At 46.8% G+C, this 20574-nt stretch overlaps 3 protein-coding genes across 4 annotated transcripts; 2 read left to right on the plus strand and 1 right to left on the minus strand.

Moving 5' to 3' along the window:
• The first annotated feature begins 291 nt into the window (after positions 1–291).
• On the plus strand, positions 292–2173 carry LOC100281656 (uncharacterized). The gene has a single exon (NM_001154575.3). It carries the CDS (start codon positions 304–306, stop codon positions 2095–2097), a length of 1794 nt encoding a protein of 597 aa, NP_001148047.1. The 5' UTR covers positions 292–303; the 3' UTR covers positions 2098–2173.
• Positions 2174–5865: 3692 nt separating this feature from the next.
• Positions 5866–7285, plus strand: LOC100192110 (uncharacterized). Its single transcript, NM_001137533.1, has 2 exons — positions 5866–6454; positions 6742–7285. The coding sequence occupies exons 1-2, from the start codon at positions 6191–6193 to the stop codon at positions 7165–7167; spliced, it is 690 nt and encodes a 229-aa protein (NP_001131005.1). The 5' UTR covers positions 5866–6190; the 3' UTR covers positions 7168–7285.
• Positions 7286–7937: 652 nt separating this feature from the next.
• LOC100193743 (Malate dehydrogenase) lies at positions 7938–10584 on the minus strand. 2 transcript variants are annotated; one of them, XM_008657071.4, is made up of 2 exons: positions 10110–10575; positions 7938–9468 (listed from the first exon to the last, which is right to left on the minus strand). In XM_008657071.4, exon 2 carries the CDS (start codon positions 9460–9462, stop codon positions 8278–8280), a length of 1185 nt encoding a protein of 394 aa, XP_008655293.1. In that variant the 5' UTR covers positions 9463–9468; positions 10110–10575; the 3' UTR covers positions 7938–8277. The 2 variants fall into 2 exon arrangements, with proteins under 2 accessions (XP_008655293.1, NP_001132302.1); NM_001138830.1 differs by having other exon boundaries at positions 7954–9468; positions 10195–10584.
• Between the last annotated feature and the right edge of the window lie 9990 nt (positions 10585–20574).

Below are 20574 nucleotides of genomic sequence, written 5' to 3' on the forward strand. Positions count from 1 at the left end.
ATAATCTAATTTCTATAATCTTATCTGGTGGTAAATATTAACTACTTCCTCTGTTATCTTATTAGTTATCATTTTAGATAAGATTTAAGTTAAATTTATAAAAATTTGACTACAAATAACTGTTTTATTATTTAGTTTTAAAACATAATATTTATATGTACCGATTTATTTTAATAGTATTTTTATAAAAATATTAAGAGTTTATTTGTATTTAAAAAATATTGGCCAAAGTAGAAATCAAGCAACCCGAAATATGGCCATATGCCCATATCCTGCCTCGCACTCGCGCCCGTCCCGCGGGCCATGGCATCCTCATCCTCATCTCCTCTCACCCGTGCTCACCGCGCCTCCACCTCCACCTCTTCCGTCGCCGCCGCCCTCCTCGCTTCTGCCTCGCCCATTCCCCCGCGCCGCTTCATCCAGCTCCACGCGCACCTTCTTCGCACGGGCCTTCTAATCTTTTCCCCCGTCACAACCACCTCCGCCTTCCTCTCCCTCGCGGCCGTCTCCCTCCCGTCCCACCGCGCGCTCGCCGTCCTCGACCACCACCTCACCACCCCGCACTATCTCCCCTCCACTTTCCAGTGCAATTCCATCCTCCGCGCCCTCTCCGATCCCTCCGACGCGCTCCGCTTCCTCTGCCGCGTGCGTGCTCTCGGCCGTCGCGGGAACGCCTTCACCCTGGCCATCCTCCTCAAGCCCCGCTGCTCACTCGCGCACGCGCGCCAGCTCCACGCAAACGTTGTGGCGGAGGGTCACCTCCGCGACGCCCTCCTCGCCACCTCGCTGATGAGGTGCTATGCTAACCGTGGCGACGGGGACGGCGCGCGCAAGCTGTTTGACGAAATGCCAGTGAGGGACGCGGTCGCATGGAACGTTCTGATCACCTGTTATGCGAGGAACCGGCGGACAAAGGACGCCCTGAAGCTTTTTGAGGAGATGAGAGGCAAGGACAGTGAGTCGGAGCCAGATGATGTCACCTGCATTCTGCTCCTCCAAGCATGCTCGAGCCTGGGCGCACTTGATTTTGGTGAGCAGGTGTGGGCGTATGCCGAGGAGCACGGTTATGGGGGCGAGCTGAAGGTGCGCAATTCATTGATTACGATGTACTTGAGGTGCGGGTGTGTGGATAAGGCATACAGGGTTTTCTCTGGCACTCCTCAGAAGAGTGTGGTCACATGGACCGCAATGATCTCAGGATTGGCAGCAAATGGCTTTGGGAATGATGCTATCTCAGTATTTGAAGAGATGATTAGATCAGATGTTGCTCCTGATGAACAGACTTTTACTGGTGTTCTTTCTGCATGTAGTCATAGTGGGCTGGTTGACGAGGGTTTTAGGTTTTTTGATATGATGCGATGTGAGTACGGATTGAAGCCAAACGTTCGCCACTATGGATGCATTGTTGACCTAATGGGCCGGGCTGGCTTGCTTGATGAGGCTTACGAGTTCGTGACAAATGAGATGAAGGTTGCACCAGATGCGACAATTTGGCGAACTCTTCTTGGTGCTTGCCGAATACATGGTCATGTTGATCTCGGGGAGCGTGTAATCGGTAATCTAATTGAACTGAAGGCGCAGCAAGCTGGGGACTATGTTCTATTGCTGAACACTTATGCAGCAGTTGGGGAATGGAGCAAGGTATCTGAAATCAGGAAGTTGATGCAGGAAGAAGGAATACAAACTACTCCCGGCTGCACCACTGTGGAGCATAATGGTACAGTTCATGAGTTTATTGCAGATGATGATGCACACCCAAGGAAAGTGGAGATTTATGAAAATCTCAGTGAGATATATAAGCAGTTAAGGATTGCTGGTTATGTTCCAAATGTGTCATCAGAGTTGCATGATTTGGATTCAGAAGGGAAGGAAAGTGCCCTCACCTATCACAGTGAAAAGCTGGCAATTGCTTTTGCTTTGCTTGTGACGCCTCAACACAGACCAATAAGGCTTGCAAAGAATCTTCGTGTTTGTGTTGACTGCCACAATTTCACAAAGATGTTTTCTGCTATTTACAGACGAATAGTTATTGTCAGGGACAGAACAAGGTTCCATCATTTCCAGGGAGGGAAATGTTCGTGTAATGATTATTGGTAGTCCACCCTTGCTTGTTGCAGTTGCAGCACACCACAAGTGTAGCCAACTAAGGAGATGTTTGGTTTCTAGGGACTAATGTTTAGTTCCTTCATTTTATTCTATTTTAGTATATAAATTACCAAATATAAAAATTAAAATAGAGTTTTAGTTTTTGTATTTGGCAATTTTGGAACTAAAATTGAATAAAATGTAGGAACTAAAAATTAATCCCTAGAAAGCAAACACCCCTAAGTGTAGGCAAAGTGTAGCCAATAAATCTGGTGCCACATGCCCACATCTGTGAGTTTTACATCAAATTGAGTCTACTACATGTGGTATGTATGGCTAAGAAAGTTCTGCACGCCATACTCGTGGCATGAATTAAACACATGTCTAAGAAATTGTAGCGTGCCTAATTTGCAGTGTGGCAAGTTCCTGGCCACGAACCAAACAGTCCCATAATTTGGTTATCGCACCGAGCAACAGTGAATGCGGGAAGTGGCACCCAATCATAAGTGCTATATGAGCTCTAGTGCGATTACAAGAAGCTTTTCACACAATTGGTTTCTAGCTTGTCTGCTGTCATGGATAGTAGCGACCTTGAACAGACTCTCGGATGCTCCAATGGCATCGTCAACTTGTGGCCGCGAGCAAACAGGTGATCACGCGAGCGAATCTCTTCAATACCCAAACCCAAACGCAGGGCCGTCTCTGAGTTTTTTTACGCCCCAGTGGAAAATATAAAAATAGGCCCTTAGATCTATTGTGTATAGAGATAAAACAATTTAAAATGTAGCCTTTCATATTTGATCTATTCTCATATTCTTGTCCTCTCATATTATTTATTTTAAAATCAAGATTTCACAAAACAAATGAACAACAATTGCTTTTTTATATTATTTATATTCAGAAAACTAAAAAAATTGGGGGACTTGTGACATCGCTTCATTTGCGTTGGGCACTGTACAGATCTGCCTAAAGGCATCGGCGACGCCTCCAAGCCTTAGGCAGGCGCCTAACTCTCGATAGAAGGCAAGGTTGACGCCTTAAGCCCGAATTCCTGTCTTAGGGCTTGTTCGGTTATTGATATTACATATGTATTAGAGTGTATTGGGTGGAATTGAGGTGAATTTTAACTTGTTATGAATTTAAACCGGCTCAATCCCATCCAATACACGTGGATTATCACCAAAACGAACAAGCCCTTAGCGTTTAAGCGGATGCGGGTTGATTGGAGCTCGGCCTAGAGATTGAACGGTAGCTGAATGACAATAATTAGGTCACGTCACGACCAGTTATCCCAGCTGTTCGGCAAAGCTGATGGTTGTTCAGTTCTCCTTGGACGTGTGGACACCATTGACTGCCTCAAAGGTCTGAACAGGAACGCGTACACAGTCCCAAAAAAAATTTCAGTGTGTGTTCAATAATTTGAAGCCTGCTTAGTTTACTTGCGTTGATGCGACCTCGTGATGCATACTCTCGTATCAGTTGTTGCATGTCCCGTACTTGTTCGGTTATTTTCAATCCATATAAATTAAAGGGATTAATACAGATTGGAAGAGATTTTGACTTACTAGGGATTAAAACTCTCTTAATTTATATGGATTGGGTAGAACCGAACAAGCTCATAGACGACAATATCCAGAGCGTGGTGGAATATCTCGTTTATTTGATGCTTTCTATGGACAGAAAAGTTGGATAAAATATGGTAAATTAGGCAGCGAACTAAACAGTCCTTCGGTTGCAACTCGTTCTCAATTCGAAGCTCCTCTGCACCTCTATCATTGACGGGGGCCTGACCGAGCCAGGGCATCTGACTAAAGCCTGTCAGTTAGAAGCGGCGCTGAACTGAACTAAAAACTAAGGTAGCTAAGGAGATGCTTTCCATAGACTGATGAAACTAAAAAAGCTAAGGTAACCGCGTGCGCCTGCATGTATGTAATCAGCATCGCATCTCCAGTGTGCCATTAGCTTTATTTATTTATTTATTTTATTTTTATTTTCTAGTGAGGAAGACTTTAAGCAGGGGGATGCATGATAGGAAGACAGATGGATGAAGCAAGCTAAGAGGGTCACGTCCAAAACGCTGAACGTTTGTAGCTTTCAACCACCCTTTTGAAGAAGAAGAAGGAAAAAAAAAGATGGTGTCAATTAAGCAACGACAGACTTGGCGTCTCAGATGAGAGTTACGCGAGACGAACACGAAACGAACAGCTTTTCTGTTGCATCACAACTCACAAGTGTTACGTTTGACCTAATCCTGCTTTGTTGGATCACGCACACGACAGCCGACCACGTTCCTCGCCGGTGACGTGACGTGACGTGACGTCGGCCGCTTCAATTCACCAGCTAAGCTAAGGGGGTTCCACCAGCAACATGGCGGTCCGTTGGTACCATGATTCCTGTGAAATGGTCGCGTAACGCTGCCTGCCTGCCTGCCTGCCATGGTGTGTGGCAGAACTTGTTGCTGGCTTCTTCTCCTTGTTGGCACGTACGTCTCATATATACTTATTATTAGCTGCCAAATAAGAAAGAAGTCCGTGCTCCGGCCGCCACGTACACGATGACGATTGCCGCCGCTTGGGCCGCTGGATCGCCCCTGTTTCCCCACCGTGACAAGGAAAGCTCACCGGCGACACGACGTATGTACGCCGCCGTTGCCCAGCAGCGGGAAAGCACGCCGGGATAACGAAGAGGTGGTCCTACGCGCCGTGTAATCAAACAGTACACCCTAAGGTATATCCAACCAGGAGACGTACGTGCCCTACTGCGCACGTATCGTGCACAAGTTTTTTTCTCATCGATCCTCCTATTTTGTGTGTGCGGTGTGTGTGTGAAAATTAAAGAAGCGCGCGGAACCTCGATTACACGCTTGGTCACTGGAGATGGAGACCGGCGTTGGACTCTCGACCACAGTCCTCTCTACAGAAACCCAAAAAGGAAGAGTAAATCTGTAAATGTTCTCTCTCGAGAAAGTAGTAGGGTTGGACAAAATACTCATGTCCCGTGAGCTCGTTCGACTCGTGGTCGGTTTGACTAGGGCTCGACTCGGCTCGTTTCAAACCTTTCACGAGTTAAGCTAACATCTCAGTTCGGTTTGTTAACTAGTCGAGCTCGCTAACTTAAATGAGCAAAAAACATACCCCCGCACTTGTAATGGATGAACTAATAAGTGATGAAATTTGATAATTTGATGTTGGATTGACGTGGTACGTGAAATTGTGAGTATTATTAATCTTTTCTAATATTAAATTGGTCTACAATTAAATAGTAATTGATTATATTGTTTTTTTTGTTATGGTTCGCGAGCTAAACAAGCTAAAGCCAACTCGAGCTCGCAAATGAGTCAAACCGAGCTAGTTATCTGGCTCGGTCCCTTCACGAGTCGATTCAAGTGTTATCTTAACAAGCCAGTTTGGTCTCGGTCGGGTCGAGTCGAGTCGAGTCGAGTCGAGTCGAGTCGGCTCGATATCCAGCACTACCAAATAATATCCACTGTATGCATTATTTTCCATCCGTTCATTAGTTTTAGTTCAATGATAAGTAGAAACGGATTCCAAATAAATAAAGAAAACCGTCCGTGAAGCGTGAACGCTGCGCGCAGGTCGGATTATTCAGACTGAGTGGTCCCGCCGTGCCGACCACAAGTCCACAACACACACAAGCCATGCATGCATGTCGAGCTCCCTGTCACTCTCCAGCTAAACGGCCCTACTTGCCTTCCACACCTATCAACCCCAGCCGGCCGCTCGTTAATTAGCTTCCATGTCTTGCAGCAGGCTGCGGCAAGCAAGCGATCACTCGCTTCTTGAATTGCACGATTAGGTTTCCGTTTCCTTTTTCTTCGTCCCCGTGGGAATATGCCCCCGCGCGCTACTGCCATTTTGTTGCCATACGCATGCGTGCGCGCCACCGTCGCCTTGCCGTGGATCCACATCCACCCTAGCTGCCTCCCGATCCCACGCCCAAAGCTTCCTATAAATTCGCACCCCCAGCGCCTCGCAACCTTCATCTCCCACCTCGATCCCTGCGCTGCAAGCAACAAAGTTCTACTCTGTCCACCCGTCCATCTAGCTCCCAAGAACCAACCCGTACCAGCGCTATCCGGCCGGCCATGGCGGCGGCGCGCCGGCTCTCCCTGCCCCTCGTCCTGCTGGTCGTCCTGGCCGTCGCCGGGCGCGCGGCGGCGCAGGACTACGACTTCTTCTACCTCGTGCTGCAGTGGCCGGGGGCCTACTGCGACACCAAGCAGAGCTGCTGCTACCCCAAGTCCGGCAAGCCGGCGGCGGACTTCGGGATCCACGGCCTCTGGCCCAACCGCGACGACGGCACGTACCCGCAGAACTGCAGCCCCGACAACGCCTTCAACCCGTCGAAGGTGCATGCACACGCGATTCTTCATCTTCCCCTTCCCCTCTTCCTCTCGCGCCGCCCCGCCCCGCATGTGTTTGATCATGCCGCGGCGGCGTGTTCTTGGGTTTCATCCGCGCGTGCCAAGTGCCAACACGTACGTCTTTTGCATTGTGTCCTCACGACGTACGTTACGCTTTAGATTGTTGGCGCTTTTGCTGTTCATTCGGCGAGGTCTTTCTGTTCTCTGCTATTGGCAAAAAAAAAAAAAAAAATCCGATGCTGACTGATGCTGGCATGTACTGTACGTTCCAGGTGAGCGACCTGCTGAGCAGCCTCCGCGCCAAGTGGCCGACGCTGGCGTGCCCGTCCAACGACGGGCTGCGCTTCTGGGGCCACGAGTGGGAGAAGCACGGCACCTGCGCAGCCGACGTCTTCGACGAGCACGGCTACTTCCAGGCCGCGCTGCGCCTCCGCGACCAGCTGGGAGTCCTCGGCGCGCTCACCTCCGCCGGCGTCAAGCCCGACGGCGGCTACTACACGCTGAGCCAGATCAAGGGCGCCATCCGCCAGGGCACCGGCTTCGAGCCCTACGTGGAGTGCAACCGCGACGAGGCCGGCAACAGCCAGCTCTACCAGCTCTACTTCTGCGTCGACGCCGCCGGCGACAGCTTCGTCGACTGCCCCGTCCTCCCCAGCGGCAGGCCCTGCGGCAACCGGATCGAGTTCCCGGCTTTCTAAGCTAACTCACTCTTCACGTCAGTTGCTGCAATATACTGCTAGTCCTTTTGCTTGCATTCTATGCAAGAGGATAATGGAATGTTCATTCCCCATTCTTCAAAGTTTTTTTTTTGCAAATAAAAGGAGGCGATCGGTGTTCCATATTTATTATGTTGATCATAACATAACATTCAGAGAACAATTCATAAGTTCAGTCACACGTGTTGTCTTGTTGCACGCATCATGCCTTCAGCAACTGCAAACCACAAACACTGCACAACCAACCACACATGTGCTTCTTGTTGTCGACGCGACAGGCATCGCATTCAGGCCGCGGATACGAAACCAAAGCGTGCACGGGCAGCGCATTCCATTTTCAGATTTGCCGCCCAAGCTAGAAGACGATGTAATTTTTCAGATCTGGCGTACAAGCAACAAGCTAGAAGACAATATACTGAAGCGTAACAAATGCACGCCTTGACTGCCTTCCAGGCAGAAAAAAACATAACAGTAAGAGCCAGGTAGAAACTCCCAATCAGAGAACAGGACAGCAGAACCAATTTTTTATAGCTTTTATAGTACTTGAACTCCGAATCCACCGAAACATATGCTACCTTCCAGCCATCCCTGTTCCCGATCGTCGCCATCAAGGTCTTAGACAACAAATTCTACTAGGTATAGTCAACCAATGAGACAATTACATATGAAAAGAAAAGGTTAACTTCTGTAGCCAATGAAGCCAGGGCTTTTCTGTTGAAAAGTAGCAAAATACGACAATGCAAACCTGGAGGTGGAGCACATCACTTTCAATACAAGTGTTTTTATTAGCTTCTTTGTAGTTCGTAAACTCGAACAAGCTACAAACAGAACCACAATACAAGAGTAGAAAAAAAATAGATATGTGGTGTTAAGCAGGGCCTGGTTTAGAAACATGCGATAACTTGGGGGGGCATGGATGTCCAGTCCCCGCGTAGTAATTAGAAACTAACAGCAACAGCAACCATCTCTGCGTCTTCCTCCTACACGTTGACACCAAAACAAAACAAAAAACTCTAGGCTGCAAAACTTAAAAGCCATTCAAGACCATTGTCCCTTTATTCTCTTGTGGACATCCAATTCACTTGCTTCACTTCAAACAGATGCAGCAGCCTCCTGCTGTTTGCTGGCGAAGGCGACACCCTTCTCAATGCTTCCCTTCAACTCGGCCTTAAGCGCGTCAAGCGCCTTGGCCTCGCACTCGGTCACTCCCTCGAGGTCGGCAGAAACGATGGATTCGACACCACTCTTGCCGAGCTTGACTCTTGTTGCGAAGAATGGCAGATCGGTTGCCTCGGACTGGATAAATGTGCACTCGTAAACATCGGGGTCACCGGCCAGGGCGCGGAGAGACGACTCGACGAATCTGGCAGCAGCGTAGGCCATGGACAGGGTAGCAGACCCAGCACCAGCCTTTGCCTCCACCACCTCTGTCCCGGCATTCTGTATCCTCTTTGTCAGCTCCTCAGCTTCCTCATCTGTGAAGGTGACGGACGGCCTGGTCTTTGATAGCAACGGCAGAATTGTGATCCCAGCATGGCCACCAACAACTGGGACATCAACATCGATGAGCTTAAGGTTCTTCTTCTGCGCCACAAATGTGTTAGCCCTGACAACATCCAGGGTGGTAACCCCAAAAAGCTTCTTGAGATTGTAGACGCCCTTCTGCTTCAAAACCTCTGCTGCGATTGGCACGGTGGAATTCACCGGGTTGCTGATGATATGGATGAACGCCTCGGGGCAATTGTCCGCGACAGCCTCAACAAGTGACTTGACGATGCTCGCGTTGATGTTAAAAAGGTCATCACGAGTCATGCCCGGCTTCCTTGGGACCCCGGCAGGGATGACAACAACATCCACGCCTTTCAAGCAGCTGGCTAACTCTGAGGGCCCAGTGAAGTCAAGTACCTGAGCGGGCGTGTTGCAGTGGCTGAGATCTGCAGCGACTCCCTTGACATTAGCAATATCATACAGATGCAGCTCGGACACCAGGGGAGACATCTTAATCAATAGGCCCAAGGGTTGACCGATGCCACCAGCAGCACCGAGCAGCGCCACCTTGTAAGATGCATGTGGCGATATCTGAGATCCAGACTTTGCCTTGGGCACAATCCTTGTAGTAACAGCCGCCCGAAGGGATGCGTTCCTACCCAAGAATGATGATTCAGAGCCAAAGCTCGGCACCTTTAAGCCAGCGTAGCTTGTGGCTCCAAGGTTCCTTGGCTTATGGATCAACCCAGCTTGGGTGCTAATTAGGCTGAAGGTAACGGTTGACGCCATGTCTGACTGCAGCCAAAAAAAAAAAACCATCAGGTACGATACTCAGGTGAGGTAACAGATTATAGACAGAGCGGTAGCTTAAAGAATCGGATTTAGAAGCAGTAATAACCAAGAATGAAACATGTATCACCACCAGGTGATCGATATAGAACAGGAGTTAAAAAGAGCTTTCTTCCAAGCATCAATAGATTAACTAGGGACACGCACGAATACTGGGAGTCGGAATATCAGATCCATCACGACCTTGAGTAACAGTGCATTAATATATGAAAAAAATGTTCGTGAGTCGGTCTGGCACGCAGTATATAACAACGCGAATCGTTCAACAGAATTGCTGAGTTCATTCATGGAGTATATATGGACAGAACTCAGAGCAGGCGTAGGTCTATTGCCTGACTTGCCAACTCTTGAGAAAATGAGGCCAACATTCCTATTTGCCATAACTAACCTATCGACCTACCCAGCTAGATCAAATTGCCTGCATAATCCGATAACCGTACAGAGTATGGAACGTAGTATCTACTGGGAATTCGACGGAGATGAATGAAGGCATGAAACCGAGCAGAAGCCAGGGAACGTGCAGATCTACACACGGCCCGAGGGAAGGAGCGGCGAAGAGGAAGAAGAAAAAAAAAAGCAGATCCCACCTGCAGCGACGGCGGCCGGGATCCAATCTAATCGAAGGAGAAGGGCAAGGCGAAGAGATGGGGCTTCGTTGGTAGGTGGGCTTACCCTTGCGTGCTCTCCTCGGCGGGGGCTTTTGACGGCTCCTTTACCTGGCTCTCCTGGGGCTCGTTGGGGCAGAGCCGCAGAGGGCAGGGCAGCGCGGGGCGGGAGGCTCGTGAGCAGCGGCAATGGCCAGCGGGCACGAAAAAGCGCTCGTCCTTGGCCCCCCTTCCTCGCCTTCGGTGGTATAGATACGGGGCAGGAGCGGCGGCGCGTTCGGTAGTTTTTCTATTGCGCCCGACGAACCGACGGAGACGGAGGCGGCGAGGGCGACTGCGGTGCGGCCTAGGAAACAACGGAGGGGGATTCCCGCCCGCCCGTGCGCGCGTGGACCCGGTCTATGGGGGTACGGACGCGAGCGCCTAGATTGTTTTTGGGAAGTTGCGGCTGTGCGAGTGGCGGCCCTGGTGCGCCGGGTGTTTGGACCGGGGAGTAGGTGAGGCGCGCCCGCGGCACGGCGGCAGGCGAGGAGCCGACGGGATTCGGGAATATCCCGCGACGCGACGTGGAGGCGCCGTGTAACGGTGGAACGCACGCAGGGGAACGCCGTTGTTTTTGGACACGTTTTTCTTTCCCCAGGCTCGCGAGCTGGTCGGGGTCGGCGCGGTGAGAGGAACGGCTCTCTGTCTCGTTCGTCGACCTCTTTGTTGCCACGTCTCTCCGTGTGCGACTGCGACTCTGCGAGCGGCCTGGGAAGGAGGAGGGGATGGCTGGGCCTCGGGCTTCATTCCATCCGACGAAGCAATGTGGCTGAGTGGGCCTGGCCCAGCCGTCCAGGCATAATCTAGTTGCATCTGGACTGGACATGTTTCTCTCGAATAATTTGTGTTTGAGCGCGGTTGTAATCGAGAGAGAGAATGATGGAACTACGACCGTTATTATTCATCGATCGTATACTTGTACGTTTTAAACAGTCGCTATGGGTCAGTTAGGACCTTGATCAAGTAGTTTTTTTCCCTGAGAAAATATATAGAATTTGATGAAGCCCGTGTTTCCAAACAAAGATTAGAATTTAATGTCAAATTAATAATAACAAAACAGTAGACAGTGAATGCATGCAAAACGATTCTATGGCGAGGTACTATAAATACAAAACGAACGTCGCGTTTATAGAAATTTGTCACACCGGATTTTAGGGTCCAAAAACTAGGCACGAAATAATTACTAAGTGTGCTATGATCAAGTCTTACACGTATGATGACTCATGATACAAAAACAAATGTCACATCTTTACTATATAATAGGAGTTCTATACAAAATAAATATTTACATCATACGAAGACATCGATCCAGCAACCATAGTTGATTGGGAGACGACGGTCTAGACCACTCACGTACTCATCACAGTATCCTTCACGCACCTCATCCTGTGGTACCTGTCCTTGACCTGGGGGATGTGAGTACAATAAGGGTGAGCTCACATACATTGATTACTCAACATGTTGTGGAGAATAATGTGCATGAAGTCACCAAAGGTGGGAGCTCATGTGAAGTATAAGGCTTACAAAAGGATATGGTTAAAGCTGAGCATTGCTTTTAAAGTTAGTCAAAATTTTATTAGCAGTTACTAAGTATAAGTAGATACTAACCCAATTAAGTAAGAGATCAAAATTAATAATAACACCCGCGATGCAATACATATGATAGATTAAGTTTAGTTCCATAAATTAATCATGCGAGAGTCCTGAGCTGTTCATGACCGTGACTCGTGAGCACGGCTGACATACCAGTTTTACACTCTGCAGAGGTTGCGCCCTTTACCTACAAGTCGTGTATCCCGTCAGCTAGGGTTAGCTGGACCCTTAGACACTTCTGAGGTGAATGGCTAGGGATCAACTACGAGGCCTTTACAAAGTTCCACTAGCTTCAGAAAACCCGCTACAGTTTCTATGGAGCGCAAGATAGGAATCCCTCATCCGAAAAGCCATCACAGCATGATCGACCCGAGAACCTCCCTATACCGACAACTCCCCTACTGCCCTTGCCCCTTTTGGGTAAGGTAGTCCTCCACTAGCTCTCCTAATTAGTCAGCCAAGGGCGTCCCATTCCACCCTTGTAGTGGCACGGATATCTCAAGTTAAGCTCCATATTCCAATTATCACAATGATCTTGTCATGAACAATAATTAAAACAATAGTATAACTGGAACATGGTCATAATGTAATATTAATCCCAAAATCAGGTAGAGCAATAGCAAAACTACCCAAAAGTTTAGTGGTAAACAAGGTGTGGGATAAACAAGTCTAGGGAAACCTATTAGGTCCCGTCAAATTAACCTGAGCATGTCAAAGTGATTAAGAGAAACATTATTGGGTAAAGAAAAGTGATAAAGGGCACAACTTGCCTGAGACTCGAGATTCCAGGTACCAGGATGATCTTCAGATTCTCGTGACCTCGCTGCTAATCGTAACAATACAAACAAACATGGTATACGCAAAATTAACATTACACCAAATATAAGAACATACTGTATAATAATATTCTACGTGATGCTACGAGATCGTGGGCTCAAGAACCACTAAATTCGGAGTTATGAAGATATGATTTTCCCAAGTTTTGTGAGGCTAAATACTGGTAATATACATATTCTTTGTCAATTAATGTTATTCCTATGGGGAGATATTTATTAGAAATAAATAGTCCCACCATAATCTAAGTTACTATTGAATCAAAACCAAGTTAAAATACCATACTTAGTTTTTTTAATTAAAATGATTAATCTATTTAAACATAGGTTAAATTATTATCCAATTATAAAAGTGGGGAATATGATGTAAATTAGTACTATACTGTTTGGACAATATTATTATGAATCTAATGCAATTGGAACGGATCGAATCAGAGCTAAAAAGATTAGTTATGTTTTTTCTAAGATTTTGGAATTAATTTTGTATTAAAAATCATTTTTGAATTAATTTTTCCATATCCAGAGGTGTATGGACCACGACCACTTCACCTGCCCACACACCCCCAGCTCCCTTTTGAGCACCACCCACACCCGCTCTTTCTCCCCTGCCTCATTTTGCGCAAGTTCACCCTCTCTCGTGTTCTGCTCTCGCCGCTCGTGCTCGCCGAAGTTCCGTGCCCGCCGTGTCGGCCATCCAGCCCGTCGAAAGCCATGCCATGCCACCCCGAGCTCCGTCCCAAGGTGAGAAACCCGTTCCCGTGCTTGGTTTTCCTTATTCGCACCTGACCTTAGCCAATTTGGCCTCGCCGGAGTTTGGTCGCGCTTGCTCGTCGCGCCCCGCGCGGTGTCTAGCCAACTCAGCCCTGTCCCATACCCCGGTGTTGACCCATGGCACTCTCGTATCCTCGCCGGAGCTAGACCGAGCCCTATCACACCCGATAGCCACTCCCCCGCAGCCGGAATTCCTCGTCGGAGTTACCCCCGACCCGCCCCGGAGCTCTCCCTCCGCCGTTCTCCCATCTCTGGCCTCGGTCTCGTGGCCAGAACCCCACTAGTGAGTTCGTCGGGTTCTTCTCGCCGATCTTGGCCAACCTCGGTGACCTCGGAACCCCTGTAGCTCACACCCACCCCAGCTCCAGCGACTTCACCGCCGAGGAGCAGGAGCGACGGCGCCCGTAGCCGCAACCCCCCCTCCAGCGATGATCTCAACCGTCTCATCTCGATCGCATGGCCTATATCTCGGGATACCGCTTCGCGCACGCGCACCCTGCGCATGGACCCATCTATCACCCCCTATGCCCTTGGCACTAGGCCTGACCGGTCAGTCCGCTTCCCCCCCCCCTCCGTCGCGGACCGTCCTGGCCCGCTGGTCAATGCGCGCCCGCGTCTGCACGCTCACCCACGGATCTGTTCTCGTCCGTTGATCTGAGATCCGATGGCCGAGAGAGCCCGATACCCCTTCGTGTGGTAAATTTGTTAAAGAGACCTCGGTTTGTTTGAAATCAACCCATCGTCCCTAGTTTTCGCGCGTAGGCCCCTGTAATCTCGTAGATTGAACCCTAGACTTTTGTTTAATCACAGATTTAGGCCTAATTTTGTATTTTAAACTTCAAAACTTGTTTATTTTATATATTTTGCATATGAACTCCAAACTGAGTGATTCAAATTGCAAAATGTTCATATGATTATTCTCTGTCCAAATAAATTATGATCATTCACTGTCTATGTATTCTAATTTTATGCCTAGACTATATGTTAGTTTATGTAATAATTTATTTATTTAATAAGATAAGTAAAAAAGAAAACCCTAGTGGTAAATAGATGTTTAATCTTGTGAGATTAATAATATGTGATGTACGGACTTATCTCTAGTTTAAGTTTTATGTCTCATTAAAATAAGTAGAATTAGATTATGTAATCATGGAGATAGACAACACTTAAACAATAACCAACTACTAAATGTCGTTAGTTCACAAACTCTCTCTTGAGTGTATACTATTCTTTTGGGATGTGTTCACTTGTTTGTACATGATTGGTGTGCTGCTCATTTGTCATTTTCCAAATGTATTCAATGTATAATTGCTTTATTTAGACGACGAGCAGCCCGTGGTTCCTGAGTGTCTTGCCGAAGATCTTCCTGTGCAATAACCTAGTGAAGGCAAGTGTCCTCTGACCTATTATGTCCTACTTACTCTATAATTCGCCCTCCCGCGTTACTTTATGGAAACCTAAGGATTGACTAGTCTTTATTTACCTTATCCTTGTTTACCTTTTGGGTTATTATGGCTAGCTTATGCTATTGCTTTAACTTAATCAATAAACATGATGTGAATATTTATGATATGATGATATTATCCCGATGATGATCTTGTGATATTTTAGGGGACTCAGACCATTTTCCTTAGTACCTCTCCGTAAGGACCTGTTCATTGAGTGACCACACGGGATAACAGTGCAACCATGCGGGTGGAATGGGACGCCCTTAGCTAAATAATTAGATGAACCTGGGGGTGTAGTTGGCTTTGTTGGAGGGCCATCAATGGGGGCTGGGGCGTAGTGCTCGCTCTACCAAGGGGGGTGCAGAGGTTCATTCGATTTGGTTTTGTTAGTCACCCACCTTGGTGAGGTGTACTGCGTTTGTACGACTGGCAAAATCTAATGAGTAACTATGTACCAGGGAAGTCTTTGTAAAGGCTACATAGTGAAACCTTGCCGACTCACTATGACGGAACCTCCCAAGTCATTAGGCCCATCTACAGTTGTCCTTGTCCAACGGACCTCAGACAACCCTGTAGGTGTCCCTGAATCACTTGACAAGTTCGGTATCTGCTTTTCTTACCTTTCCCAAGAGCGTTTCACCCGTCACGCAGACATTACAGATCATCGGAGAAACGAAAATGCGGAAGCAATTACATAAACTTACCTTTATTTAAAAGTAAGACAAAGTTATATATTACAGACCAGGATATAATTAATTGAGTGCAGAGTATTATTATTACAAGCCAAGGGAGGCAAAACCCCCTCCTGATAAGTATCAAACAAAAACTCTTATGGAGGAACCCTTCCTCCCGCAGTTCTATTCTTGGTTTTCTTCCTTTGGGACCACCTTGGAACAGAAACAACAAAAGTTTGTCGCTTCTTCACCTAAAAACAATAGGGAATAAAACCCTGAGTATGGAATTACTCAGCAAGACTTACCCGACTAAGGAAAAGACTCTCAAGGGCATGCTGGTTATCAGGGAGTCAAGGTAAGGTTGCTTAATAATCAAAGACTCTGTTTGCAGAAATGCTTACTAAAGTGGATCCTTAAAAGCCAAATTTTAATTGTCAGGTTAAGTAAGATTACTTATCCCTAGAGTTCTTTCTACCCTATTTCAATCACTTGACCTGCACTAGCCAATTTCTTAACACCCTTTATCTTTACTGGAGTTCTACGTATAAGTCAGTGACCAAGTCTCCATAACCACGGAGGTATGGCAATCCGAATCGATTATACTCAGCTGAGGATCTCCGATCACACGACATATGTAGCACTTAACCCTTGCATATGTCAACCCGCCACCGGGTTTCTTAAGACCAGATCAGGTTCACGCCAACCGAGAGCACAGATACACCACCGTCCAGCCTCTTGCCACGGAGGGTACATGCTACTCTCGCCATCTCTCCACTCCCATTGCATGGTATCTTATTCTGGCCTTAGTCTGCCCGAGGCAAAGCTTACCCATGACGAGGCATGTGACCAGTTAAAGGGTCCTCGGTCAGCAGGCCTACATCGACATGGTCCTTAATCGACTCAGACGGAGACACTACACCGAGACTCAATTCTCGTGCAAGTCACCCGCCCGGTCTCAGCTTAATTATTTCAAACCCAAAGTTTGGTACCTGGCAGAGGTACATCTTTTCCGATGTTGAACCTATCATGGCCATGATGGATCCACCATCACATTTTATTTTCAAAAACATCCCTTCCACTTTGCCACATCATCGTTTGTAAAAACAAAATCTTTTTCTTTGCTAAAGCAAGACTAAGCATAGTAAAACCTTTTTATAAAACAGGGATTCAAAGGAAGGTAATCAAATTCAAGGAAGGTAATGCAGGGATTGTTTTATCAATCAACTCCTATTACCTAATGCATCAAGCAAGTGAGAAAGATTTTAAAAGAGTCAAGGAGATGGCAAATGCACTGGGGCTTCCCTTCGTTTATAGGTGAGTCAGGCTCGGATCCACAGATGTCAAAGTAAAAACAATTCCCTGCCCGATGTTCTGCAGGTGGTGGTGGTGAAGTCTTTTCCTCTTCTACCTCAACCTCTTCTTCGTTTTCTAGATATAACCATATATATATAAGAATGAATGCCATGTAATGCTCATGAGAGTGCAAAGATAATAAGAATTTATTATCTAAAGTCTTGAATACAATTTTCCTTCACGGAACTTCGAGAACTTAGGGTTTCCGGAGTCAACAGTGAAGTTTAAAGAGCAAGGGGTGGGGGTTTTGGGTTCTAATCATCAAACAAGGTCCAAATCAAACCAAATTCTACCTAAGGCTTCTAAATAATGCTTAGAATTCAAATAAAAAGTTTGGACATTTTTGGAATTATTATCCATTTTCTAAAAATCCAGAATCAATGTTTAGGCTATTTTAAATGCTCCAAAATTCTTTATTTGTTCTAAAAATCATAAAACTATTTTTATTAAATACTATGGAAAATAAGGAATCTAGGAAAATTGGTTTGACATTTTTGGATTTTTCTATCATTTTCTATCAATTTCTAAAGTTGGACAGAAAAAGAAAAGAGAAAAGATGACATAGTGTTGGGTCAAATCAGGCCCAGGCGGCCCAACAATGGGCGGAAGCGCGCCCGCGCTGGCAGCTTTGTGAAAAAGCCCTCAGCGTTCTGGCAAACCCGAAGTAGATTCCTCTACTGTTACTCTGAGTCACTGACGGTTTGCAAGAAGAACCCCCACGTTCTATTCCTTTACACGATGAAGTCCTCGACGGCGTACCGCGTGGGGAGCAGAGCTCCAGTGAGCTGGACTGGCCAGAGGGGGCCAAGACCGGTGCTCCCGAGTGGCTGACACTAAATTGAACCCTTCCCGAGCATTTCCCCTAACTTAATTTCAGAAATGGCTATCTGGTTGACTCTGGCCACGACGACCGCGAGCGGAGTAGAGGGTTGAACGCGTTCCTAGCGATTAATGGGGGCTCAGTTTAATTGGAGTGGTTGAAGAGCATCAGGGGAGTACAATAATACTGAAACAAGATAACAGAGGGCGTGAACAAACCTAGGAGTGGCTGACCGCGACGAGGTGTTCTTCGCGGTGGCAGAACTCGGTTTGGGGAAAAACCAAAATACGTGAGCTCTAGCGAACGATTGAGCGTGGAAGCAGGTGCTTTGGTTTTGTGATGACATAGCGCAGCTGACCCGGCCTTCAATTTATAGAGGGCGTAAACAGCGGCGCTCAATTTGGCCGATCAGTGCTGGCGGCCGGAGAGGAGAACGAGTACTGGCGCTACGAATTCGTGTCCCACGTCGTGGCAGATACTCCGGTGATCAACGGAGAGTGAGAGCAGGTTACGGCGATGCGGTGGAAAGGTATAGACACACGGCACGAGGCCGAGAGGCGGCGGTCATCGGCGTGCTTATCAGATTTCACTGCGACGAGCTAGGTACGGCGGCCGGACTTGTTTACTGGCCGGACTTATCCACGGCGGCGTAACTCCGACGGTTATCTGATCGATCCGAACACGAATCGAGACGCCGGCGGCACGAATCGCGGCGGAGCTCATCGGCGGTGAGCTGAGCGCGCGACTGATCTATTTGAGGTTATTGTACCATGGAAGCTACCATCAGACGACCTGACAGAGCAAGTTCAGGTCCCATTTTCTCCAAATTTTCTATGGTACCAAGCCCAAACCTCTATTGACTTGGGGCAAATTCCTTGAAGTTCTTGATCTGTAGAGCTCCAAAGATGTCCCAGTACCACTGTTAACCTGAATTTCAGACCCCAATGGCCTGATAGCCCGACTTTGAGTGTGATTTTCTCTAATTTCTTCTCAATAACTATGCTTACACTCTTAAGCAAAGTTGTTCTCCTTTCATAGAGCTACAAGGTTGATGTGATGCCCTAAGGTGAATTCTCACTATTTTGAAAGTTATAAAGCTCCAAAGTTGAGCTTATAACACTGTTTTCAGACTAAGCATAGAACCCAAATGGGGTCCCTTTTGCAAATAGGTCCAAAATCCAAGGTTTAGCTTACAAATTCACATATTTGTGAACCAAATGACTTAGCATGCTTATTTAACATGGTTTTTGCACTTTAGTCCACAAGTGCACTATTTTTGCACATAGGCCCCTAGGGTTTGGATTTAGGGTTTTCTAGGGTTTCAATTAGGGTTTCTAGTATCTCAGGGGTGTAAATGTAATGTAGGTCCATCCTTGGTAACTTTTTATGATTATTTCACTTAATCTTTAGGGTTTTCTCTATTTGGCTCTTGTTTTACCCCTCAGATCCTTATTTAAGGTTAAGTACCCTATACTAGGGTCTTATTTGCAAAATGTCATAACAATACAACTTGCTTGAAATTTTTGCCTAGTGAATGCACTCTAGGTGTGTCAAACATATGCAATGCCAATGCTTATGATGTTATGCTCAAGTTTTAGTAACAGTAACACCAGGGGTGTTACATCCTTCCCCCCATAAAGGAATCTCGTCCCGAGATTAAAAGTCCTAGGGTAAGTAGTGGAAAAAGAAATGCTTCACATTTTTATTTCCTGAGTTTTGGTACAAGGTAGGGGTGGTTTGGGGCTCACTCCTTTATTACAACAATGTTGTACACTTTACAAATCACAAGAGGCTAAAAAGCCTAGGAAATTTTTATCTAAGAAGTCTCGAGTTTCCCAAGTAGCCTCGTCTTCAGAATGTTGGTTCCACTGTATCTTGTAAAACTTGAGAGTTTTTCTTCGGGTAACCCTGTCCTTTTGATCCAAGACTCGAATAGGGTGCTCAGAATATGTCAAGTCTGGCTCCAGGACAACATCTGTTACTTCAATGGTTCGATCTGGAACCCGAAGACATTTCTTTAGTTGAGACACGTGGAACACATTATGTACAGCAGACAAGGTTTCGGGTAGTCGAAGTCGATATGCCACTGGTCCACACTGTTCAAGTATAGGGAATGGACCAATGTACCAAGGTGCAAGCTTCCCTTTAACCCCGAAACGCGATACGCCTTTCATTGGTGAGACTTTCAAGTAAACATAATCTCCCATGAGAAAGTATAAGGGTTGTCGTCGCTTGTCTGCATAACTTTTCTGACGAGCTTGAGCTTTCTTCAAATTATGAATTATCCTTTGAACTTTTTCTTCGGTTTCTTTCACCATATCAGGCCTGAAGAAGTACCTTTCACCGGGTTCAGACCAATTTAGCGGAGTACGACATCGTCGTCCATATAAAGCTTCAAAGGGTGCCATCTTAATGCTGTCTTGATAGCTATTATTATATGAGAACTCCGCTAATGGTAAACATTCATCCCATTTCTGTGGGAATTTCAGAACACATGCCTGCAGCATATCTTCGAGTATCTGATTTACCCTCTCAGTCTGCCCACTGGTTTGAGGATGATAGGCCGAACTATGGAGCAACTTAGTTCACAGGGAGTTGTGAAGTGCCTCCCAAAACTTGGCTACAAATTGAGGTCCATGGTCCGACACTATAGTCTTTGGAACACCATGCAGACTAAGAATACGAGCAATGTACAATTTGGCATAGACAGTAACTGGGTGATCTGTCTTGACTGGCAGAAAATGAGCAATTTTCGTAAGCCGATCAATTATAACCCAGATAGAATCATACCCTTTCGTGGTTCTGGACAATCCCACAACAAAGTCCATAATAATATCTTCCCATTTCCATGTTGGTATTAGTAGAGATTGTAATGACCCAGCAGCCTTCATGTGTATGGCTTTGACACACTTA

The sequence above is a fragment of the Zea mays genome, chromosome 1 (assembly GCF_902167145.1).
Source record: "Zea mays cultivar B73 chromosome 1, Zm-B73-REFERENCE-NAM-5.0, whole genome shotgun sequence".
NCBI classification, from domain to species: domain Eukaryota; kingdom Viridiplantae; phylum Streptophyta; class Magnoliopsida; order Poales; family Poaceae; genus Zea; species Zea mays.